The sequence below is a fragment of the Mercenaria mercenaria genome, chromosome 2 (genome assembly GCF_021730395.1).
Source record: "Mercenaria mercenaria strain notata chromosome 2, MADL_Memer_1, whole genome shotgun sequence".
Classification (NCBI taxonomy): domain Eukaryota; kingdom Metazoa; phylum Mollusca; class Bivalvia; order Venerida; family Veneridae; genus Mercenaria; species Mercenaria mercenaria.
In genome coordinates this window covers 85,991,573-86,012,781 of record NC_069362.1, presented here as the reverse complement: position 1 = coordinate 86,012,781, position 21,209 = coordinate 85,991,573, and the positions used below count along the sequence as shown (strand labels likewise).

Here is a 21,209-nt window from a genome sequence, read left to right as displayed (position 1 = left end):
ACAGTATAACAATAGTTCTAGAGTAACTTGCGTTCACTCGGACAATGATTCTCAAGAATGAAGAATAGAGGGCCGTGCAATTGTTAGTTCGCGCTAAAAGTTGTTATTTGTGCATGAAGATAACTGACCAATGAAAACGTCTTCTATCTACAAAACAAGTTCAAATGCACGAGTGGACACATGACTGAACATGATAATACAAACACGGAGAACGATACAATATGATACAACGAAATCCCACATTGAAGGTGTTGATAGAATAACAGTTAATGTTAATGAATCAACCTTTACAATTATTATCTAGTAACACATTTCACAAAGCCAAATTAGACCTAGTCCAGAGTTGACAGGGAGTGTTTAGAAATAATTTTATCAAAAATGAATTAAGTGAAAGAAGAAAAATATTGACTAACAATAGGCCTATTTATTAAAAAACAAACATGAAATTGCTGGAAATGTATTTAAGACAAAAAGGTTTATGAAAAAATATTAATTGAGATTTTATAATTGGAGGCCATCTACAGAACGACTGGAATGGAGAGAGAGAGACCCATTTACCCAGTTTATTTTCACGTCCTTAAACTGTAAGGGGATCGGATTTCTTGCGATTATTACGGCATGAATTAAAATAAATTTATAATAAAAACTACGGAAGTGCTGACTGCAAATGTAAATATACTTTGCAGTTGGTATCCATTCAGAGCCGTGAGGATTTTGTCTGCCGGATGCACGACTCCATTTAAATCGGCGATGCATTGTTCAATTTCACGTCAGGAAACTAAAAGAACGATAGGTTTCTCTCTCACAAATGATTATAGGTGCATTCTGTAACATTATAAATTTTTGGCATCTTTTTATTTTTCCATTCAATCACTTTAAATTAATAAAAACAATGATCACCCGTGATACACACAATGCTTTCACTTTACAAAATGGCGTCTACTTTCACCTCGCTCTTGTTGCTACGCAACGTTATCGGTGAAGTGCCCGGATATCCGACCTGATCAATTGGATGTACGCACGTATTGAGTATATATGTACATAAACACAGGCAACATGTGATTGTCTGAGTTACTCCCCTTCGTTTCTGATACGCCATTTGCCTGTCATCTGATACCACTTCCGTGTTAAAACAGAAGTAAGTTAATTACCGTAAATCAAAATATGAGTTACCAATGCCATAGAGGATTATCTGATGAGAGTGCAGAAAATAGAAACTGTGTTTTTGTTTCTGTTGTTAGTAGAGTAACTTCGGGTATATTCGACGCCTTAAGCATAAAAACACTGAAGCAATTTTCGATTCAGAACATTTCATGAAAACGAAAGTAGACCCTTTTGCATCTTCAGCATAAAACGCTGCCCAGTGTTTGAATCGACATCGTCAATGTAACTTTTTTATTAGAGAAAAATCGAGACCACTTTTCTGTGGTACAACATGCATGTTACATCCAATTTTTAGGTGTATTTTGACCTATCTCTGCCTGGTAAAGAGTTTCTTGTGGACTTACATTATATAGATTTTTTTTAAGATTAATTTCCCTTTGTTGGTACTATAAATAACTTATATGATAACTTTTTTATAATCGGCCAAAACAATTCAATATGAAAACATCTGTGGGTTTTTATATATGCACATTTTAATGCAAGTGTGTTGCTATAACATATTGTATACCGGGTATATAGTACAATATTGTTTATATATATCAGTTTATTATGTTCTAGGCCTACTGCAGTAGAGAAAATTAGGTGCCTTCCAGTAGGGGACGTTGCAATACTTCATTCACTTGTTAAACCTGAAAGAAGGCGTTCTGTGGAGTACTAGGCTGCAATAGTTTTAAATAACGATAATATGTACTTATTGTATGCAATTCAATATATTTTACTTCAATTGCATGAATTTTTATTGTCTACTGATAATTATCATAAATCCATATTGGTCCCAGATGTATATATGCACACGCTAATTAAATGCACAGGTGCTTTTGAATGCACAAATCAGTGACGTAATTAGCGACGTCAGCTCAGGTCAACATACCTTAAGAAAATCTGCATGGACGAAATTATGAAAGTGTGCTTTAAGCAATGGATATGGTAAAAACACGCTTAAACTATTTGTATGCCGTAAATATCATTTAAAAGAAAATATAATCGAATAATTTTGAATAGTATGTCGAATTTAAACGACCGTGTTATATCTTGTCGTGCAAATTCGTCACCCCTAGCAAAGGTCATGCTTGGAAACCCTGAAATATTATTTGTTTGTAAATATCAACATCAAATATAGTTCTGTTTATATTTCAGTTAAATAAAGTCAAACTGCAATTGTAAGAATAGTTTTACATACCTTAGCTTTGCTGACCATTCTTATACTATAGAAAACTGTAAGTGCGGTTTTCGTTCAAAATGAATTTGAATGTCGAAGTTGCCCGATGAGCGTATCGGAAAAGGAAAGAGGCCAGTGTGATCAAGATTTTCTCATGATGTCATACATAAATATTACGTCATATAAATTACCTAAGAAATTATTCAAGGACATTATCATTATGGGTTTCTCCACACAGCTATTAATTCAAGATGTCGAATATACACGACTGTCGAATTTACCCGAAGTTACTCTGCCTAGACTGAATTCGTGGTTGTCTCGATCAGGGGTCAGGGACCCAGGTCTAGAATTTCCACTAGATCTAGCATAGACCTAGATCTACTCGCGAAAATTATGCCAGTGGAAAATTTAAAAGAAATGCTACTTGCCATTGTTCGCAACTTTCAGTTTCGTTCTATGGTTGAACACCACTAGTTTGACTAAAAATCTCCATATAAACAGCTGATAAAAAAATGGCAGGGGCCGGCCCGGGTATGTTTTTTAACATAATACTACGGTAGATGTATCTTAAAGGCATTTATATTCAACTGGTTGTTTATGATGTTTATAGAACTAAGGATTCCTGCAGACGAGTAATTGTTGTGTTAAATAAATAAATGCTTCAATCGATTTTTCTGCTGGGTCTAAAAAATCTTACCTGAGGTAACGGAAGTCAGACGAAATGGAAATCTAGATTCAGCTCAAGTTTGCGGATAAAGTAAACGGTTATGAGACACTTTTCTTGTCACCATATTATTCGCCTGTTTACATGCTTTAAAAATATACATGCATTTTTATGTCAGTCATTGGCAGAAAATATGGTACAGGTCACATAAGGTGTGCATTTTCAGGGTACTCGTTTGGCCGTTTTTGGGGCCGAATATGGGTACCATTCCCCTCCTAAAATAATATGTTTTTTTCCCCTTTCTTAGAAGAAAATTCCCCTGTCAGGCTGATGATAGGTTGTTTGACACAAATAGATATTAACTCTTTCTTTTAATATTATATAGTGCCTCAAAGGAAAATTACTGTTGCAATATAGTCACATCAGTTAGAAATGATTGAAAACAGTACTAATAAGTGTGAAAAGTAGTTACATTTACTTGGCTTAAACTTCCCCTTTTCGTCTTAAAATGTCGAATAATTCCCCTAAGTGAGGGTATGAGTACCTGTCCCCAAAAGTTGTCCAGTGCCCTGATTTTGAGCCATTTTTGCCTCAAAATTTAGTGTCCTGAAACCTGAGTTTTAGCATTTTTAGTTTTTTGTGGTCAGTGATTGTCCGGCGTCCTTCAACACCTCCCAGCCTAAACCACCAGTCCAATTTTGATGAAACTTCACAGGAATGTTCCTTGCATGATCCTCATTAAAATTAGTCAAAGAAATGAATTCCATACAGAACTCTGGTTGCCATGGCAACTGAAAGGAAAAACTTTAAAAATCTTTTTGTCCAAAACCACAGTAGCTATGGCTTTGATATTTGGTATGTGGCATCATCTTATGGTCCTCTATTAAATTTCTTCAAATTATCCCCCTAGGGTCAAATATGGCCCCGCCCTGGGGGGTCACATGGTTTACATAGACTTAGGGGAAAACTTTGAAAATCACCTTGTCCAAAACCACAGGGCCTAGGGCTTTGATATTTGTAATGCAGCATCATCTAGTGGTTCTTTACCAAGTTTGTTCAGATTAACCCCTTAGGATCAAATATGGCCCTGCCCCGGGGGTCACATGGTTTATATAGACTTATACAGGGAAAAACTTGGATAATCTTCTTGTATTATTTAACCACATTAGCTAGGGCTTTGATATTTTGTATGTAACATCATCTAACGGTCCTCTACAAAGATTGTTCAAATTATTCCCCTAGGGTTAAATATGGCCCCGTCTGGCGGTCACATGGTTTATATAGACTTATATCGGGAAAAAACTTGAAAATCTTCTTGTCCAAAACCACAGGACCTAGGGCTTTGATATTTTGTATGTGACATCATCTAGTGGTCCTCTACTAAGATTGTTCAAATTATCCCCCAGTGTCAAGTATGACCCCGCCCTGCGGGTCACATGGTTTACATAGACTCATATAGGGAAAAACTTTGAAAATCTTTCTGTCCAAAACCACAAAACCTAGGGCTTTGATATATGTAATGTAGCATCATCTAGTGGTTCTCTACCAAGTTTGTTCAAATTATCCCCATAGGGTCAAATATGGCCCCGCCCCGGGGGTCGCATGGTTTATATAGACTTTAAAAGGGAAAAACTTTAAATTCTTATTGTATTAAACCACAGTAGCTAGGGCTTTAGTATTTGTAATGCAGAATCATCTAGTGGTTCTCTACCAAGTTTGTTCAAATTATCCCCCTAGGGTTAAATATGGCCCCGCCCCAGGGGTCACATGGTTTATATAGACCTTACGGCCTGGTGCTTTGATATTTGGTATGTAGCATCATTTAATAGCCCTCTACCAAGTTTGTTCAAATTATCCCCCTAGGGTCAAATATGGCCGGTCCTGTGGGTTACATGGTTAATATAGACTTATATAGGGAAAAACTTTGAAAATCTTCTTGTCTTGAATCACAGGGCCTAGGGCTTTGATATTTTGTATGTAGCATCATATAGTGGTCCTCTACCAATTTTGTTCAAAATATACCCCTAGGGTCAAATATGGCCCCATCCAGGCCCAGGTCATATAGAAAAAACTTTTAAAATCTTCTCGTCTGAAACTGGAAGGCCCAGGCTTTTGATATTTGGCATGTTGCATTGCCTAGTGGTCCCCTACCAGGATTATTCAAATTATGCCCCTTAGTTGAAAAGAGGCTCCACCCAGGGGGTCCCAAGTTTTACATAGACTTATATAGGAAAAAAATATTTTAAAAATTTTCTTGTCTGAATGTTCAACGTCTAGGCCTTTGATATTTGGTATTGCCTAGTTGATCTCTAACAAGAATGATCGTATTATGCCCCGGGGTTGAAATGAGGCCCCGCCCTGGGGGTCACTTGTTATATGTATAATTCATAAGTCATTTAGGACAAAAAAAACTTAAAAATTATCAGATCATATTTCCTAGACTGTTTAATTATAATTACCTGATGATCCCAAGTGATTAGGGGTCACTTGATCTTGACCTACTGACCTACTTTCTTATCTTTTAAGATACAGCCTTGAAATTTGGATGACGTGTAAAGTTTTGCACACCGACCTTAAAATTGACTTTCGTTGACCATGAATGTGACCTACTGACCTATTTTTTTGTTTTTTTTTTAAGATACAGCCTTGAAATTGGACGCATGTACAGTTTTGCACACCGATCTTAAAACTGACTTTCAGTGACCATGAATATGACCTACTGACCTACTTTCTTGTATATGATTTACATAGGAAAACATTTCCTATACTGTTTAATTATAATTACCTGATGACCCCAAGTAATAAGGGGTCACTTGACTGTGACCTTGACCTACTGACCTTCTTTCTTGTTTTTTAAGGTACAACCTTGAAATTTAGATGACATACAGTTTTTCACTGACTTTCAGTGACCGTGAATGTGAGCTGCTGACCTACTTTCTTAATATTTTAGCATCAGTTTGACATTTGAAAAATGTAGATCATATTACTTAGGTGAGCGATCCAGGGTCATCATGACCCTCTTGTTATCTTAGAAACAACGGCATTGGCAGGCTGAAAATGTCACATGATAAAGGGCTAAATATAAGCAATACATCCGCCTTACACTTCCTTGGCATTTCTCAGAATTGTTTTTTATCCTTTTTTATACGCCCGTTTGAAAAACGGGACGTATTATGGGAACGCCCCTGGCGGGCGGGCGGGCGGGCGGGCGGCGTCCACAGACTTTGTCCGGAGCATATCTTCTACATGCATGAAGGGATTTTGATGAAACTTGGCACAGTTGTTCACCATCATGAGACGGAGTGTCATGCGCAAAAACCAGGTCCCTAGGTCTAAGGTCAAGGTCACACTTAGAGGTCAAAGGTCAAATTCAAGAATGACTTTGTCCGGAGCATATCTTCTTCATGCATGGAGGGATTTTGATATAACTTGGCACAAATGTTCAGAAGAGCGGAGTGTCATGCGCTGAAGACCAGATCCCTAGTCTAAGGTCAAGTTCACACTTAAGGCGTCAAAGGTACAAGAATGAAAACCTTGTCTGGAGCATTTTCTTTTTCATGCATAGGAGGGATTTTGATGTAACTTTGGCACATTTCTCACCATTAGGCGGTGTCATGCGCAAAACCAGTCCCTAGGTCAAAGGTAAGGTCCACTTAGAGGTCAAAGATTACAAGAATGAAAACTTTCGAGCATTTCTTCTTCATGCATAGGAGGCATTTTGATATATCTTTGCATGCAAATGTTCACCACCACGAGCGGAGTGTCATGCTGAAAGAACCAGTCCCTAGGTCAGGTCAAGGTTCACACTTAGAGGCCAAAGTCATACAAGAATACTGTCGAGCATTTCTTCTTCATGCATTGGGATTTTGATGTAACTTGACACAATTATTATCATGAGATGAGTGTCATGCGCAGGTTCTTTCTTTAGAATTACTTCCCTTGTTTTACACTTAAAATTATATTGTAACTTTTAAATTACATGATAAAATCGAGGGTCACATTTTCTGTAGTACAACATGCATGTACATCAATTATGAGGTGTATTTTGACAATCCTACCTTAAAATTTTTGTGTGGATTATACACTATTTTTTTTTTTTTTTTTTGTTTGAAATTTCTTCCCTTAGTTTGTTACTATAAATAACTATTTATATGTAAACTTTTTTATAATTGACCGTAGGGAAAAACATAGACTTTACTGTGGTTAAACATATGTGATTGATACTTTCAATTTTAGTGTTTTTTAAGGTATATTCTACCTGATAAGATTTACTTTTGTGGACTTATGAAAAACATGAACTTCAATGATTTACTCATTAACATACAAAATTAAAATTCTTTGCAATACAGGTCTTGTAAGAAAAATTGTGGTTGTATCTAATTCTGTGGCTATTGTACAATTGTATCTTTGTTTCACACTGGTATCAACGCAGATGTGTGGAATTTTTATGCCCCCACCATAAAATGTGGGGGGAGGGGGAGCATATAGTGTTACCCCTGTCCGTGTGTGTGTTCGGGAAAGGGTAGTGTTCGTGTCCGGGCCATAACTTTGACATGCATGATCCGATTACATAATAATTTGACACAAATGATAAGCATGGATAGACGATGTGTCATGCGCAAAACCATTTCACTAGCTCAAAGGTCAAGGTCACAGTCCTTGGTCGAACTTAGCCAATTTTCACTACATATATACTGATAATGTAGTCTTCGTGTTCGGTCCATAACTTTGACATGCATGGTCCGATTCAAAATAACTTGGCACAAATGCGGAAGAACCAGGTCCCTAGGTCCAGGAAGGTCGGTCTAAGGTCAATATCACACTTAAAGGCCAAGGTCACATACAAGAATGACTTTGTCCTGAGCATTTCTTCTTCATGCATGGAGGGATTTTGTTGTAACTTGGCTCATCATGATGAGACAGAATCCCTAGTTTAGAATTACTTCCCTATGTTGTTACTATAAATAGCTTATATTGACTGGTCGAAGAGCATTTCTGTAGTACAACATGCATGTTACATCCAATTTTGAGTTGTATTTTGACCTATCTCTACCTGGTAAGGATTTTTGTGTGGACTTAATTTTTTTTAAGGTTAACTTCCCTTAGTTGTTCCTATAAATAACTTATATTGTAACTTTTTTTAATACCGTAGGTGAAAAACAAGACACTTTTCGTGTACTAGATGTGCGTCGTCCGTCGTCCGTGCGTGCGTCCGTGCGTGCGTGCGTGCGTCCGTCCGTAAACTTTTGCTTGTGACCACTCTAGAGGTCACATTTTTCATGGGATCTTTTTGAAAGTTGGTCAGAATGTTCATCTTGATGATATCTAGGTCAAGTTCGAAACTGGGTCACGTGCCTTCAAAAACTAGGTCAGTAGGTCTAAAAATAGAAAAACCTTGTGACCTCTCTAGAGGCCATATATTTCAAAAGATCTTCATGAAAATTGGTCAGAATGTTCACCTTGATATTATCTAGGTCAAGTTCGAAACTGGGTCACGTGCCGTCAAAAACTAGGTCAGTAGGTCTAAAAATAGAAAAACCTTGTGACCTCTCTAGAGGCCATATATTTCACAAGATCTTCATAAAAATTGGTCAGAACGTTCACCTTGATGATATCTAGGTCAACTTCGAAACTGGGTCACATGTCAACAAAAACTAGGTCAGTAGGTCAAATAATAGAAAAACCTTGTGACCTCTCTAAACGCCACATTTTTCGTTGGATCTTTATGAAAGTTGGTCAGAATGTTCATCTTGATGATATCTAGGTCAGCTTCGAAACTGGGTCACGTGCCGTCAAAAACTAGGTCAGTAGGTCTAAAAATAGAAAAACCTTGTGACCTCTCTAGAGGCCATATATTTCACAAGATCTTCATAAAATTGGTCAGAACGTTCACCTTGATGATATCTAGGTCAAGTTCGAAACTGGGTCACGTGCGGTCAAAAACTAGGTCAGTAGGTTTAAAAATAGAAAAACCTTGTGACCTCTCTAGAGGCCATATATTTCACAAGATCTTCATGAAAATTGGTCAGAACGTTCACCTTGATGATATCTAGGTCAAGTTCGAAACTGGGTCACGTGCCGTTCAAAAATAGGTCAGTAGGTCAAATAATAGAAAAACCTTGTGACCTCTCTAGAGGCCATATTTTTCATGGGATCTATATGAAAGTTGGTCTGAATGTTCATCTTGATGATATCTAAGTTATGTTCGAAACGGGGTCACGTGCGGTCAAAAACTAGGTCAGTAGGTCTAAAAATAGAAAAACCTTGTGACCTCTCTAGAGGCCATATATTTCATGAGATCTTCATGAAAATTGGTCAGAATGTTCACCTTGATGATATCTAGGTCATTTTCTAAAGTGGGTCACGTGCCCTCAAAAACTAGGTCAGTAGGTCAAATAATAGAAAAACCTTGTGACCTCTTAGAGGCCATATTTTTCATGGGATCTGTATGAAAGTTGGTCTGAATGTTCATCTTGATGATATGTAGGTCATGTTCGAAACAGGGTCATGTGCCGTCAAAAACTAGGTCAGTTAGGTCCTAAAAATAGAAAAACCTTGTGACCTCTCTAGAGGCCATACTTGTGAATGGATTCTCCATAAAAATTGGTCAGAATGTTCATTTGTTGATATCTAGGTCAAGTCCGAAAGGGGTCACGTGCCGTCAAAAAGTAGGGTCAGTAGGTCAAATAATGAAAAAAAAACGTTGTGACTCTTAGAGGCCATATTTTTCATGGGATCTGTATGAAAGTTGGTCCGAATGTTTATCTTGATGATATATAGGTCAAGTTTGAAACTGGGTCAACTGCGATCAAAAACTAGGTCATTAGGTCTTGAAATAGAAAACCTTGTGACCTCTCTAGTGGCCATCCCTTTAATGGATCTTCATGAAAATTGGTCAGAATGTTTACCTTGATGATATCTAGGTCAAGTTTGAAACTGGGTCACTGCCTTAAAAAACTAGGTCAGTAGGTCAAATAATGAAAAAACCTTGTGACCTCTCTAGAGGCCATACTTTTCATGGGATCTGTATGGAAGTTGGTCTGAATGTTCATCTTGATGATATCTAGGTCAGGTTTGAAACTGGGTCAACTGCGGTCAAAAACTAGGTCAGTAGGTCCTAAAATTAGAAAAAATTTTTGACCTCTCTAGAGGCCATATTTTTCAATGGATCTTCATGAAAATTGATCTGAATGTTCACCTTGATGATATCTAGGTCAGTTTCGAAATTGGGTCACGTGCGGTCAAAAACTAAGTCAGTAGGTATAAAAATTGAAAAACCTTGTGACCTCTCTAGAGGCCATATTTTTCATGAGATTTTCATGAAAATTAGTGAGAATGTTCACCTTGATATCTAGGTGAAGTTGAAAACAGGGTCACGTACCTTTGGAAACTAGGTCAATAGGTCAAATAATAGAAAAACCTTGTGACCTCTCTAGAGACCATATTTTTCAATGGATCTTCATGAAAATTGGTCAGAATTTTTATCTTGATAATATCTAGGTCAAGTTCAAAACTGGGTCACATGAGCTCAAAAACTAGGTCACTATGTCAAATAATAGAAAAAAACGACGTCATACTCAAAACTGGGTCATGTGGGAAGAGGTGAGCGATTCAGGACCATTATGGTCCTCTTGTTTTATAATTGACCGTAGGGAAAAACCAAGACCACTTTTCTGTGGTACAACATAGATGTTAAATTCAAATTTTAGGTGTATTTTAAGGTATCTTTACCTGGTAAGGAGTTTTTTTGTGGACTTAGAATTTTAACAAAAGAATTACATAACAATAATTACTACACAACCACAAAATTGGGATTCCATTTGCAAATACAGGTGCTAGTGTATACGTTTATTACTGTCAATAATTTTACGTCTACTATAGAAAAAGTAAAAGAAAAAAGTGATGTTGGCTTTTAAGGTATTGGACCCCTAATAGTAATGTTTAAAAAATGGCATTTGCTTGGTATATTCTTAAAGTTGACCATGTTTCACACTGTGTTGCAAATTTTAAACAACTTTTACCGTGCCGTTTTTTGTAAATTTTGTATAATTTATGGTATTTCCTCACGCTCAAGAAGAGACAAAATTCAGTGTGATGGCCACTATCTAAAACGTCTGCAGAGAATTCATTACAGCATTAATTTTGATAAAACTTTAAAGAAACATCAAACTATTGTTAAACAATTATAAAACACAAAATAAAACTGTAAAAATCATTTTTTTCTAGGGTGCCTCAAGTAAACATATTTAATGAGACAGAATTCTAACTCCCAACATTGAAAAATTAAGGTCGAATCCTGTGGGTCTGTTTTGAATTTTGCTCACTTCATTCAAAAATAACGTTGGGGCAATAGTAAAACCTACCTGCATTTCTTCCACAATATGTAATCTAAAGAATGAAGGCAAAATAGAGAACTTTTACGGCAAGTAACTCAGTATTTTTAAAGATGTCTAACTCTGTCCCTCCTGATTCAGAGGTAAATTCACATTGAACAGCAAAAAATCGCTTATAAAATGAAAATTTTCCACTTTTGTACAATACATCCATAATAAGTCTTGAAAGAAGTAAAAACTTACTAGAAAACAAGGAAAACATGGGAAAAAAAATTTGGTCCCAGTGGGGTTTGAACCTACGCCCCCCTGAAAATTGCAGTCAAAGTAGGTTTATGGTAGGAATTGAATACTCTTCAAAAAGGAGATACTCTATTACGGGTCCAATACCTTAAGAAAGTTACACTTCACGAACTGCAACCACCTAAATTGACTCCTTTTCGCTTCTTTCAGTGTCACTTTTCGGGACCTAAAATTTTTATGCCGCCATTTTTATCTAGCATACGATAGTAGCATGCACGTTTTGACAGAATGCTAGAAATACATACGTATAATCATATCAAGAAAATATGATGCTATTGAGAAAGGGCACGTGGAAAGGAAAGACGATTTGAACTAGGGCTACTGAAGAGTAAATCTGTGTGCTCACATTTGAATTGGTAGTGGTCAGGCTCCGATCCTCTGATGATGTTTATACACAGTTTGCATAGTAGTTCCAATACATTTGATTTGAACGACTTTCCCACTAATTGCACTAGTTTTTAAGTAAATGTTTAATTTTGGTAAATATCTATACTAAGACATTTAAAGAAATCGGAAATATTGATATTTACTACTACTTAGACGTTAGATATCTATCTGGTTATATGGCCTGTAAAGAATACCATGAACGGTTTTCAGATTCAAACATGGCCTTTACTTAGCATAGCCTGCATCAACTCGTTTTCAGTCTTCATTCTTTTTGTGCGTTTTGTTTTTCTTTGTGTGTGTACTTTGTTATGTTTTGAATTCCATGAACATCTATGATTTGTCTATGCATTACGTATGCCATTCAGTATGTAATTGTATATGTCGATAAGCTTTCTAAGACTACTAAATATATGTGTTCTGTTCTGTTCTATTCACTCTTTTTGTGTATTTTTCGAAACTCTGACATCGTGTCGAACTGTAAATGGTGCGAAACTTTAGTCTGATAACATCTCGTAAGAATGAAAACAGTATATGAGCCGCACCATGAAAAAACCAACATAGTGCATTTGCGACCAGCATGGATCCAGACCAGCCTGCGCAGTCTGGTCAGGATCCATGCTGTTCGCTAACGGATAGGTTTTAGAAGCGAACAGCATGGATCCTGACTGACTGCGTGGATGCGCAGGCTGGTCTGGATCCATGCTTGTCGCAAATGCACTGTAAGTTTCCAGCGATCTTTTTTTTTTAAATCATCCAATTCTTAGATTACTCTGATACCCGTTTCCCTCTAGACTCATCTCAACAATATTTGATTGGTTTTATCGTTAATACAGGTCAAGTATTAATTATAACTTCGTTTCAGAAAATTACAGAAACTGCATCTAAGGCACGATTTAACATAGCAATAAACTTGTTGATATAGAAAACGAAATAATTACACCATTTAACATGCTTAGAAATACTCATATCTACTTTATTTACATTTTAAAGATCAAACATTTATGAAACATTATTATGCCCCCCTTCGAAGAAGGAGGGGTATATTGTTTTGCAGATGTCGGTCGGTCTGTCGGTCGGAATGTAGACTAATCCATTTCCGGATGATAACTCATGAACGCTTAGGCCTAGTATCATGAAAGTTGATAGAGATGTTGGTCATCACCAGCAGATGACCCCTATTGATTTTGAGGTCTGTATGTCAAAGGTCAAGGTCACAGTGACCCTGAATAGTAAAACGGTTTCCGGATGATAACTCAAGAAATTTTGGGCCTAGGATCAGGAAAGTTAATAGGGAGGTTAGTCATGACCAGTAGATGACCCCTATTGATTTTAAGGTCAGTATGTTAAAGGTCAAGGTCACAGTGACCCTGAACAGAAAAACGGTTTCCGGATGATAACTCAAGAACGCTTAGGCCTAGGGTCACGAAAGTTGATAGGGAGGTTAGTCATGACAAGCAGATGACCCCTATTGATTTTGAGGTGAGTATGTCAAAGGTCAAGGTCACAGTGACCCTGAACAGTAAAATGGTTTCTAGGCAATAACTCAAGAACGCTTGGGCCTAGTGTCAGGAAAATTGATAGTTAGGTTGGCCATGACCATCAGATGACCCCTATTGATTTTGAGGTCATTAGGTCAAAGATCAAGGTCACATTGGCCAGGAACATTTAAACGGTTTCTGATCTTCTTGTCCAAAACCATAGAGCCTAGGGTTTTGATATTTGGTATGTAGCAAAATCTAGTGGTCCTCTACCAAGATTGTTCAGATTATTTCACTGGGGTCAGATATGGCCCCGCCCCGGGGGTCACATGGTTAATATAGACTTATATAGGAAAAAACTTTGAAAAACCTCTTGTTCAAAACCACAGGGCATAGGGCTTTGATATTTTGTATATGACGTCATCTAGTCGTCCTCTACTAAGAGTGTTCAAATTATTCTCCTAGGGTCAAATATGGCTCCGCCCTGGGGGTTCACATGGTTTACATAGACTTATATAGGGAAAAACTTTGAAAATCTTCTTGTCCAAACCACAAAGACTATGGATTGTAGCATCATCTAGTGGTTCTCTACCATGTTTGTTTAAATTATCCCTGTAGGGTCAAATATGGCCCCGCCCCAGGGGTCATATTGTTCATATAGACTTATATAGGGAAAAGCTTAGAATCTTCATGTCCATAACTTACATCATTCAAATTTGGACCACATGTATAGTTTTGAGTGGCAAGATGAACCTTGACATGAGTTGACCTTGATCTTGACCTAGTGTCCTATTTTCACATATAGTGTAGCTACAGCCTTCAAATTTGGACCACATGCATAGGTTTGTGTACCGAAAAAAACTTTGACCTTGTTATTGACCTTGTGACCTACTTTCACATTTTTGAAGGTACAGGCTTCAAATTTGGACCACATGTATAGTTTTATGTTCCGAAATAAAATTTGACCTTGATTTTGACATAGTGACTTACTTTCACATTTCTCAAGCTACAGCCTTCAAATTTGAACCACAAGCATAGTTTTGTGTACTGAAATGAACTTTGATCTTGAGATTGACCTAGTGACCTACTTTCACACTTCTGAAGCTACAGGCTTCAAATTTGGACGGCATGCATATTTTTGTGCTCTGAATTGAAATTTGACATTGATTTTTACCTATCACCTTCTTTCACATTTCTCAAGCTACAGCCTCCAAATTTGAAGCACATGCATAGTTCTGTCTACCGAAATGAACTTTGACCTTGAAATTGATCTAGTGACCTACTTTCACATTTCTCAAGCCACAGCTTTCAAATTTGGACACATTCACATTGTTTTGGTCCGAAATGAAATTTGATCTTGATTTTGACCTTGAGCTAGTCTTGAAATTTGGAACATTCAAAAATGGCTCAGTGGATGGCGCCAAGATCACTCTGTAATCTCTTGTTAGGTTAATAGGTTAAAGGTCAAGGTCAGATTAAACCAGAATGGTAGAAACTTTGTTTACAGTGAGCATATATAATTTCTGAATGCATCAAGGGCGGGGGGGGCATTTCGTGTTCGACGAGCTCTTGTTAAAGTAAAGTTGATTAATACCTCTTCCTTTCATGTGGTAATAAAGGCACCTCATTATACAGACTATGAAGGCCATTAAGAATTCTATGATCCATGGCAATGGAAGTCAATCAAGGGTTATATTACATCATGAACAAATTTGCAATGACGCAAAATTCTGCCGAGTTCAGATCACATTTGTCCAGTCGTTCAAGTCAGAGATAAGAGATATTGTGCCTTTTTCAGTAAGTGCTATTTAAGAGGATTTTATGGCAAATATATTTATTTTAAAGAACAGTAACGACTGATGCCAGTCTACCAGTGACTGTTTTTATGAAAATGCTTTGTTGATATAGAAAACGAAATATGCAGCATTCCATGTTCATTGTGGCTAGTAATTATTGATTAGAATTATAATGTATGAAATACGACAGTTTTCAACTTTTCAAACACATCCAATACATAGATCACTTTACATGGTAAATACACAACTCGGAATTCCCTAAGTATTTTAAACCAATTATAAGCCCTGTGACCTAAAACTAATGGTTACTTTTGCGGCTTGTAATTTATGATTATGGTATAATTCTAAAGAAAATGAAATGGGCAAGGTGATTTTAAGGTCCAGAGCTGTTCCCTATCTGGACACCAAGAATCTGTGGGAATCTGCCTTGTAGGAAAATGCGGTCAAGTAAACATTTATCAAACAGGCTTTCAAGTGACCTTTGATGAAAAACTAGGAAAAAAAGTAGGGGCCTCTGATAAAAAAAGCCATTCCTAGGAATCTGATGATAAAAAGTAGGAACTTATGAGAACAAACTCAGGCCTGGATCCAGAAAAATTTGGTGGTTGGGGGGGGGGGGGGGGGGGGCTGGAAATTTTGAAATACAGACATGAAATGGTGGGTCTCTGGTGCATTTTTTGGTCTAAATTTTTAAGTATGGGAGGAGGTATCCCAGTCATTTTAGGGGGTCAAAGGGCTCTCACCCTGGAAAATGTTGAAATATAGGTATGAAACGGTGGGCTATGGTGCAGATTTTGGTCAAATTTTGAGGTATGAGAGGAAATATCCCAGTCATTTTAGGGTGTCAGGGGTTCTCTCCCCTCCCCCCCCCCCCTCCCCGTTTGGAAAATTTTGAAATACATTTGTACAGGTACGAAATGGTGGGCTCTGGAGCATTTTTGGTCTTAATTTTTAAGGGAATGGGAGGGGCACTATTCTCAATTTAGGGGTTCAGGGTGTTCCCCCCCTGGAACATTTTGAAATATAGGTATGAAATGGGGACAACTGGTGCGTTTTAGGGTCTAAATTTTGAGCAAATATTAATCCTTTGCAAAAATAGTTGTGCAACTTTGATGAGTATAGGTCACTTCTCAGCAAACTTGTGAGGCATGGGCACCCTCTGTCCAGTCCTGGATCTGGGCCTGAATTTTGTATATTTACTCACAATTACACAACAGGACTTCCATCACAATATATAAGGTTTGTCTATTTCTATGAAGCTTTGAGGTCCCCATTGTACGTAGCTACCTGCAACCTCTTATGCTTCAATATCAAGGTCAGTATTCAACTCACATAACAAACTGTCAGCAGGTTTCTGCATGCATAAGAAGTCACCAGCAGCATGTCAAAGGTCACTAGAGCATCACCAGTACACCACCTGTCCATATATTATTTTAGAAAAAATCATTATATAAATAGACTTACAACATTTGTTAACATAGTTCTTCTTTAGATAAAAACGTAGGAATAGTAGGAGTTTTTTCAAAAAATGCAGGAAAAACGTAGGAACAGACCTGAAAAGTAGGAAAACGTGGGACTACTTGAAAGTCTGATGAAACGTTAGGAGCTTGTGATTTCTGCAGTAATTGAAAATGTTACTCTTGGGATTTGGACAAAATATGTTAAAAAGGAAATATAACTCTATCATTCTGTTAATGACTTGATAACTAGCTACTAAAAGGGAATCTATTACCTATTTTTGATCTCTATGTACACATTAATTAGTAAATTGTTGTCAGATTTTGTTCTTGGTCTGAATTCAAACTTAGATATTTTTTTAATATTCACTTAGTTTCAAATTCAGTAAATAATTCAAAACTTAAATGTGTTTTATTTTCTTGCAAGTTGTTAAAATACTATTAAAAGTTTAGTGTATTTTATGCTTACGAATTATCAACACATCAGTGGTTTATGCGCTTGTGAGTTATCAAGACTTTAGTAGTTTGTTTGCTTGCGAGTTATCAACACTTATGCGGTTTATGTGCTTGTGAGTTATCAAAACCTAAGTGGTTTATGTGCGTTCAAGTTCTCAACACTTTAGTGGTTAATGTGCTTGCGAATTATCAAAACTTTAGTAGTTGATGCACGTGCGAGTTATCAACATTTAGTGGTTTAAATTATGTGCTTGCGAGTTATCAAACATTGGGCAGTTTATGTGCTTGTTAATTATCAGGACTTTAGTCGTTTATGTGCATGCGTATTGTCAGAACATTAGTGGTTTATCCGCTTGCGAATTATCCGAATTTCAATGGTTAATGTGCTTGCAAATTATCAGAACTTAAGTGGTCTATCCGCTTGCAAATTATCAGAATTTTAGTGCTTTATGCGCGTGCGAGTTCTCAACACTTTTGTGGTTTATGTACTAGTACTTGAGAGTAACCACCTATTAATTGGTTTATAAGCTTGCGAATTATCAAAACTTTAGTAGTTGATGTGCATGAGAGTTATCAACATTGAAGTGTTTATGTGCTTGCGAATTATCAAAACTTTAGTGGTTTATGTACTTGCAAATTAACAGAACTAGTGGTCTGTGTGCTTGCGAATTATCAGATCTAGAGGTTTATGTGCTTGCGAATTATCAGAACTTTAGTGGTTTATGTGTTTGTGAAGTATCAGAACTAGCGGTTTATGTGCTTGCGATTGGTTTATATGCGTGCGAGTTATCTGAACTTTTGTAGTTTATGTGTTTACGAGTTATCAAAACTTTAATGGTTTATGTGCTTGCCAGTTATTAAAATGTTAGTGGTATATTATATTCATGGTGATGACACGCATTATCGCTTCCGGGTAGAAAGTAAACAAAGTGGGAAGTTATTCATGTGTTAAAACTTCGGAGGCAATGGGGCGGGTTTCGGAAATGCAAGAACGGTTCGTACGGAAGGGCAGTGTGGCGATCTGAAACGGGCAGCGTGGCGCACAAAAAATGGGGCGGGGCGGACTGCCCCGTTATTCCGCTACAGATACAACAATAAATATAATAATATATGCATGTGAGAGAAAGACAGGTGCTACAAATATTGCTTTTTATTGACACATAAGGTCTTCCTCAATTATTCAAATTAACAACCATTTTCTTTTCCAGAAGCATAGACTGAACGTGAAAATGTCAATGTTCTCACAAGATGAATTTGAAAGGGGAAGATACAGATGGAGAAAGGATGGAAAGATTCTAGTAACAATTGTCTCTCAGCCGTTTTGTCTTCGTGATACCAAGAAAGAGAAAATCACAAAAGTGGATGAAGAAGAAAGAAGCGTGGATATTGATGCAATTCGTCTTACACAGTTTTTTAAAGAGGAAAAGGCAAAGTTTCCGGTCAATGTTGACCTCAGATTTGATCAGAACTGTAAGTATGATGAATTTGTTGAAAAGTACGTTCAAGTTATGGAAAAGGAAAAAGCGAAGTATGAAAAATATGACTGCTTTTTCTTCATATTTCTAACATACGTTGGGGAGGAATCCATTGATGACGAGAAACTGCACTTCTATGACAAATGCAAACCTCTAGGAGAGATACTAGATGAGGTGAAAAAACAGGAAGTAACCTGGGGAAAACCAAAGATCTTCCTTATTCAAGCAGATGATAAGACCCTGCTTGGACCAAAAACAGAACCTAAAGGTCCTACCGTGGTTAAAGAGAGAAAAATACCACAGGATGCTGACAGGCTCGTTATCCAGTCAACAATACCACAGGGCATCGCTAACAGGAACAACACAGATCAAAACCCGTCGTTCTTGGTTCAAGCTTTTATGGATGCGATGAAGAGCAACTGGAGCTTGAGACATGATTTTCTGTCCCTTACAACTACAATCAACAAAAACGTGGACGATATGATCAACCAATCAGGAGGCGAGAGAAAAAATGAGATGTTAGTTCCTCTCGTCACTTCAACTTTGACCAAAACGCTGGTGTTTTAGACAAGTTAAGCGACGTGAATGTAATGATCTTCTGCGAAAGGCAAAATATTCTAATAATATGTTGGATATTGACCAGTTAATTAATACAAAACGTAGACATTGCCTTGTTTTATAACTGTGCCAGAAACAGTCGATATACGAGAGCGGTTGGCGTCTATATAGACTGTGCTTTTATCTTTTTAACTTGTCTGAAAGTAGAATTTTTCAAGAATGTAAAAATTTGGTGGCAATTCTGTTTTGATGCTATTTGCAGTAGAGGTTTGTTGCACAAGATAAATCGCCGCCAATCGTCAACGGCTAAATTTGGTTACCCCCATTACAGGTCTGACAAGTAAACGTATTGGTAGCAATTACATCGGCGTTTATTCTCCTAGCATATTTAAAATTTCTTTCGGATTGAAATGGCAGACAAACATAACTACGTTAGTTTCATATAAAGCAACACGTTTTATTTTGACATGAATATATATTGAAATCAGTTAAATCAATTTAAATCAATACATGTATAGTATAATATGAATATTGTGTACATTGCTTCTTTGTTGTCATTTATAAATAAGTAAGTTGTCTCATAATTGTTTAGAGCGAAGTTGTGGAGTAACTTTGAATGCATCAATTTGAGACGCCAATTAATCCATTTACAAATCAAAGTATGGAGACGTCTGTTGGGGGCGGGTTTGGGTATACTTATTTTCTGTTGTGTACCTTAATGCCGTTCATTAACAGGTAGGATAAAGCAGGGAATATCTGAATTTACATTTTGTGTATTAAAAATGTCATGTCACCTGTACAAATATAACTTGATGAAGCAAAGACAACAAACTGTTTGCATTCAAATTAAAAACCAAAACATCGCTTTGAAATAAAAAAAATTAACCACCTTTAAAAATTGCGCTATTAATAATATACATCTGATCTATTTGTAAAACTCTCTCTGTAACAAAGCAAATATCAAATTGTTAGATAAAATACATGTACGAGAAACAAATACAAATGTGCCTCAAATCTAAGATGAGCTCTACGTGACATCAGTTGAAGTAATCTAAATGGTCAGCTGGGAAGCAGTGATTTAACCATGGATTGGAATACCTTGTCAATAGATTTTATATACATTTGTAATCTAAATGGTCAGTGTGAATGGAGATTGTCTAAATTACGACTTTTATTGATAATTCGTCCGCGATGTTCATGAATGGAACTATTTTATGTAGGGCATCAACATCTTTTTGATGTGAGTAGGAATAAAATAAAAGATTCTGTGTTTGTCAGAAGTACACATGTAAACCCCACCCCGCACACCACCAACAACGCCATTTTGATGCCGCCATACAATTATATAAATAACACATTTAAATAAACCATAACCTATGATGATGTTCTTTATTGTTTTAATTTGAAATAGGGCACTTAATGCATCCGTAAAATTTATGAGGCCACTAATGACAAAATATATCAAATGACAAATTAGATTGCAACAAATGGATGCACACACATGTGCAAAGCAGTCTGCATCTATTCAGGTCAAAATCATGGAGACATATATTAGCATTGTTGTGCAACTTGGACTTCTTTCAGTGTTTACTATGATATTGAAATTACCTACATTGGTAATCTAAACTTCTGCTCATAATTTACCCGAACATTTCATTTAGGTCATAAAGAAAATGGAACTGAAGCCATCGAAAAAACCCGTTATCATATAAACTTTCTTTAAAACTAGAGAAAATCCGTTACCATGGAAACATTAGTCCATCGACATGTACTTTTAAACTTATCTTAGAAAGCTAATGCATATACTAATAAAATTATCAACAACGCAGACTTCTACGCATCAGTAAACTGAAAAGTGTTAAATTCATATTTTCCTTCTTTCAGTATGTTATGTTTGGAGGGTTATGTACTTCAAACCTGTATATTAAACTGTTTTACACGAAATTTTAGAGACAAACAAACATGCCCTACTACACGACTGA

At 36.8% G+C, this 21,209-nt stretch overlaps 1 protein-coding gene across 1 annotated transcript; it reads left to right on the top strand.

Moving 5' to 3' along the window:
* Positions 1–989: 989 nt before the first annotated feature.
* Positions 990–19,770, top strand: LOC123564484 (uncharacterized). The gene is made up of 2 exons (XM_045358117.2): positions 990–1,138; positions 18,403–19,770. The coding sequence occupies exon 2, from the start codon at positions 18,424–18,426 to the stop codon at positions 19,234–19,236; it is 813 nt and encodes a 270-aa protein (XP_045214052.1). The 5' UTR covers positions 990–1,138; positions 18,403–18,423; the 3' UTR covers positions 19,237–19,770.
* The last annotated feature ends 1,439 nt before the right edge of the window (positions 19,771–21,209 follow it).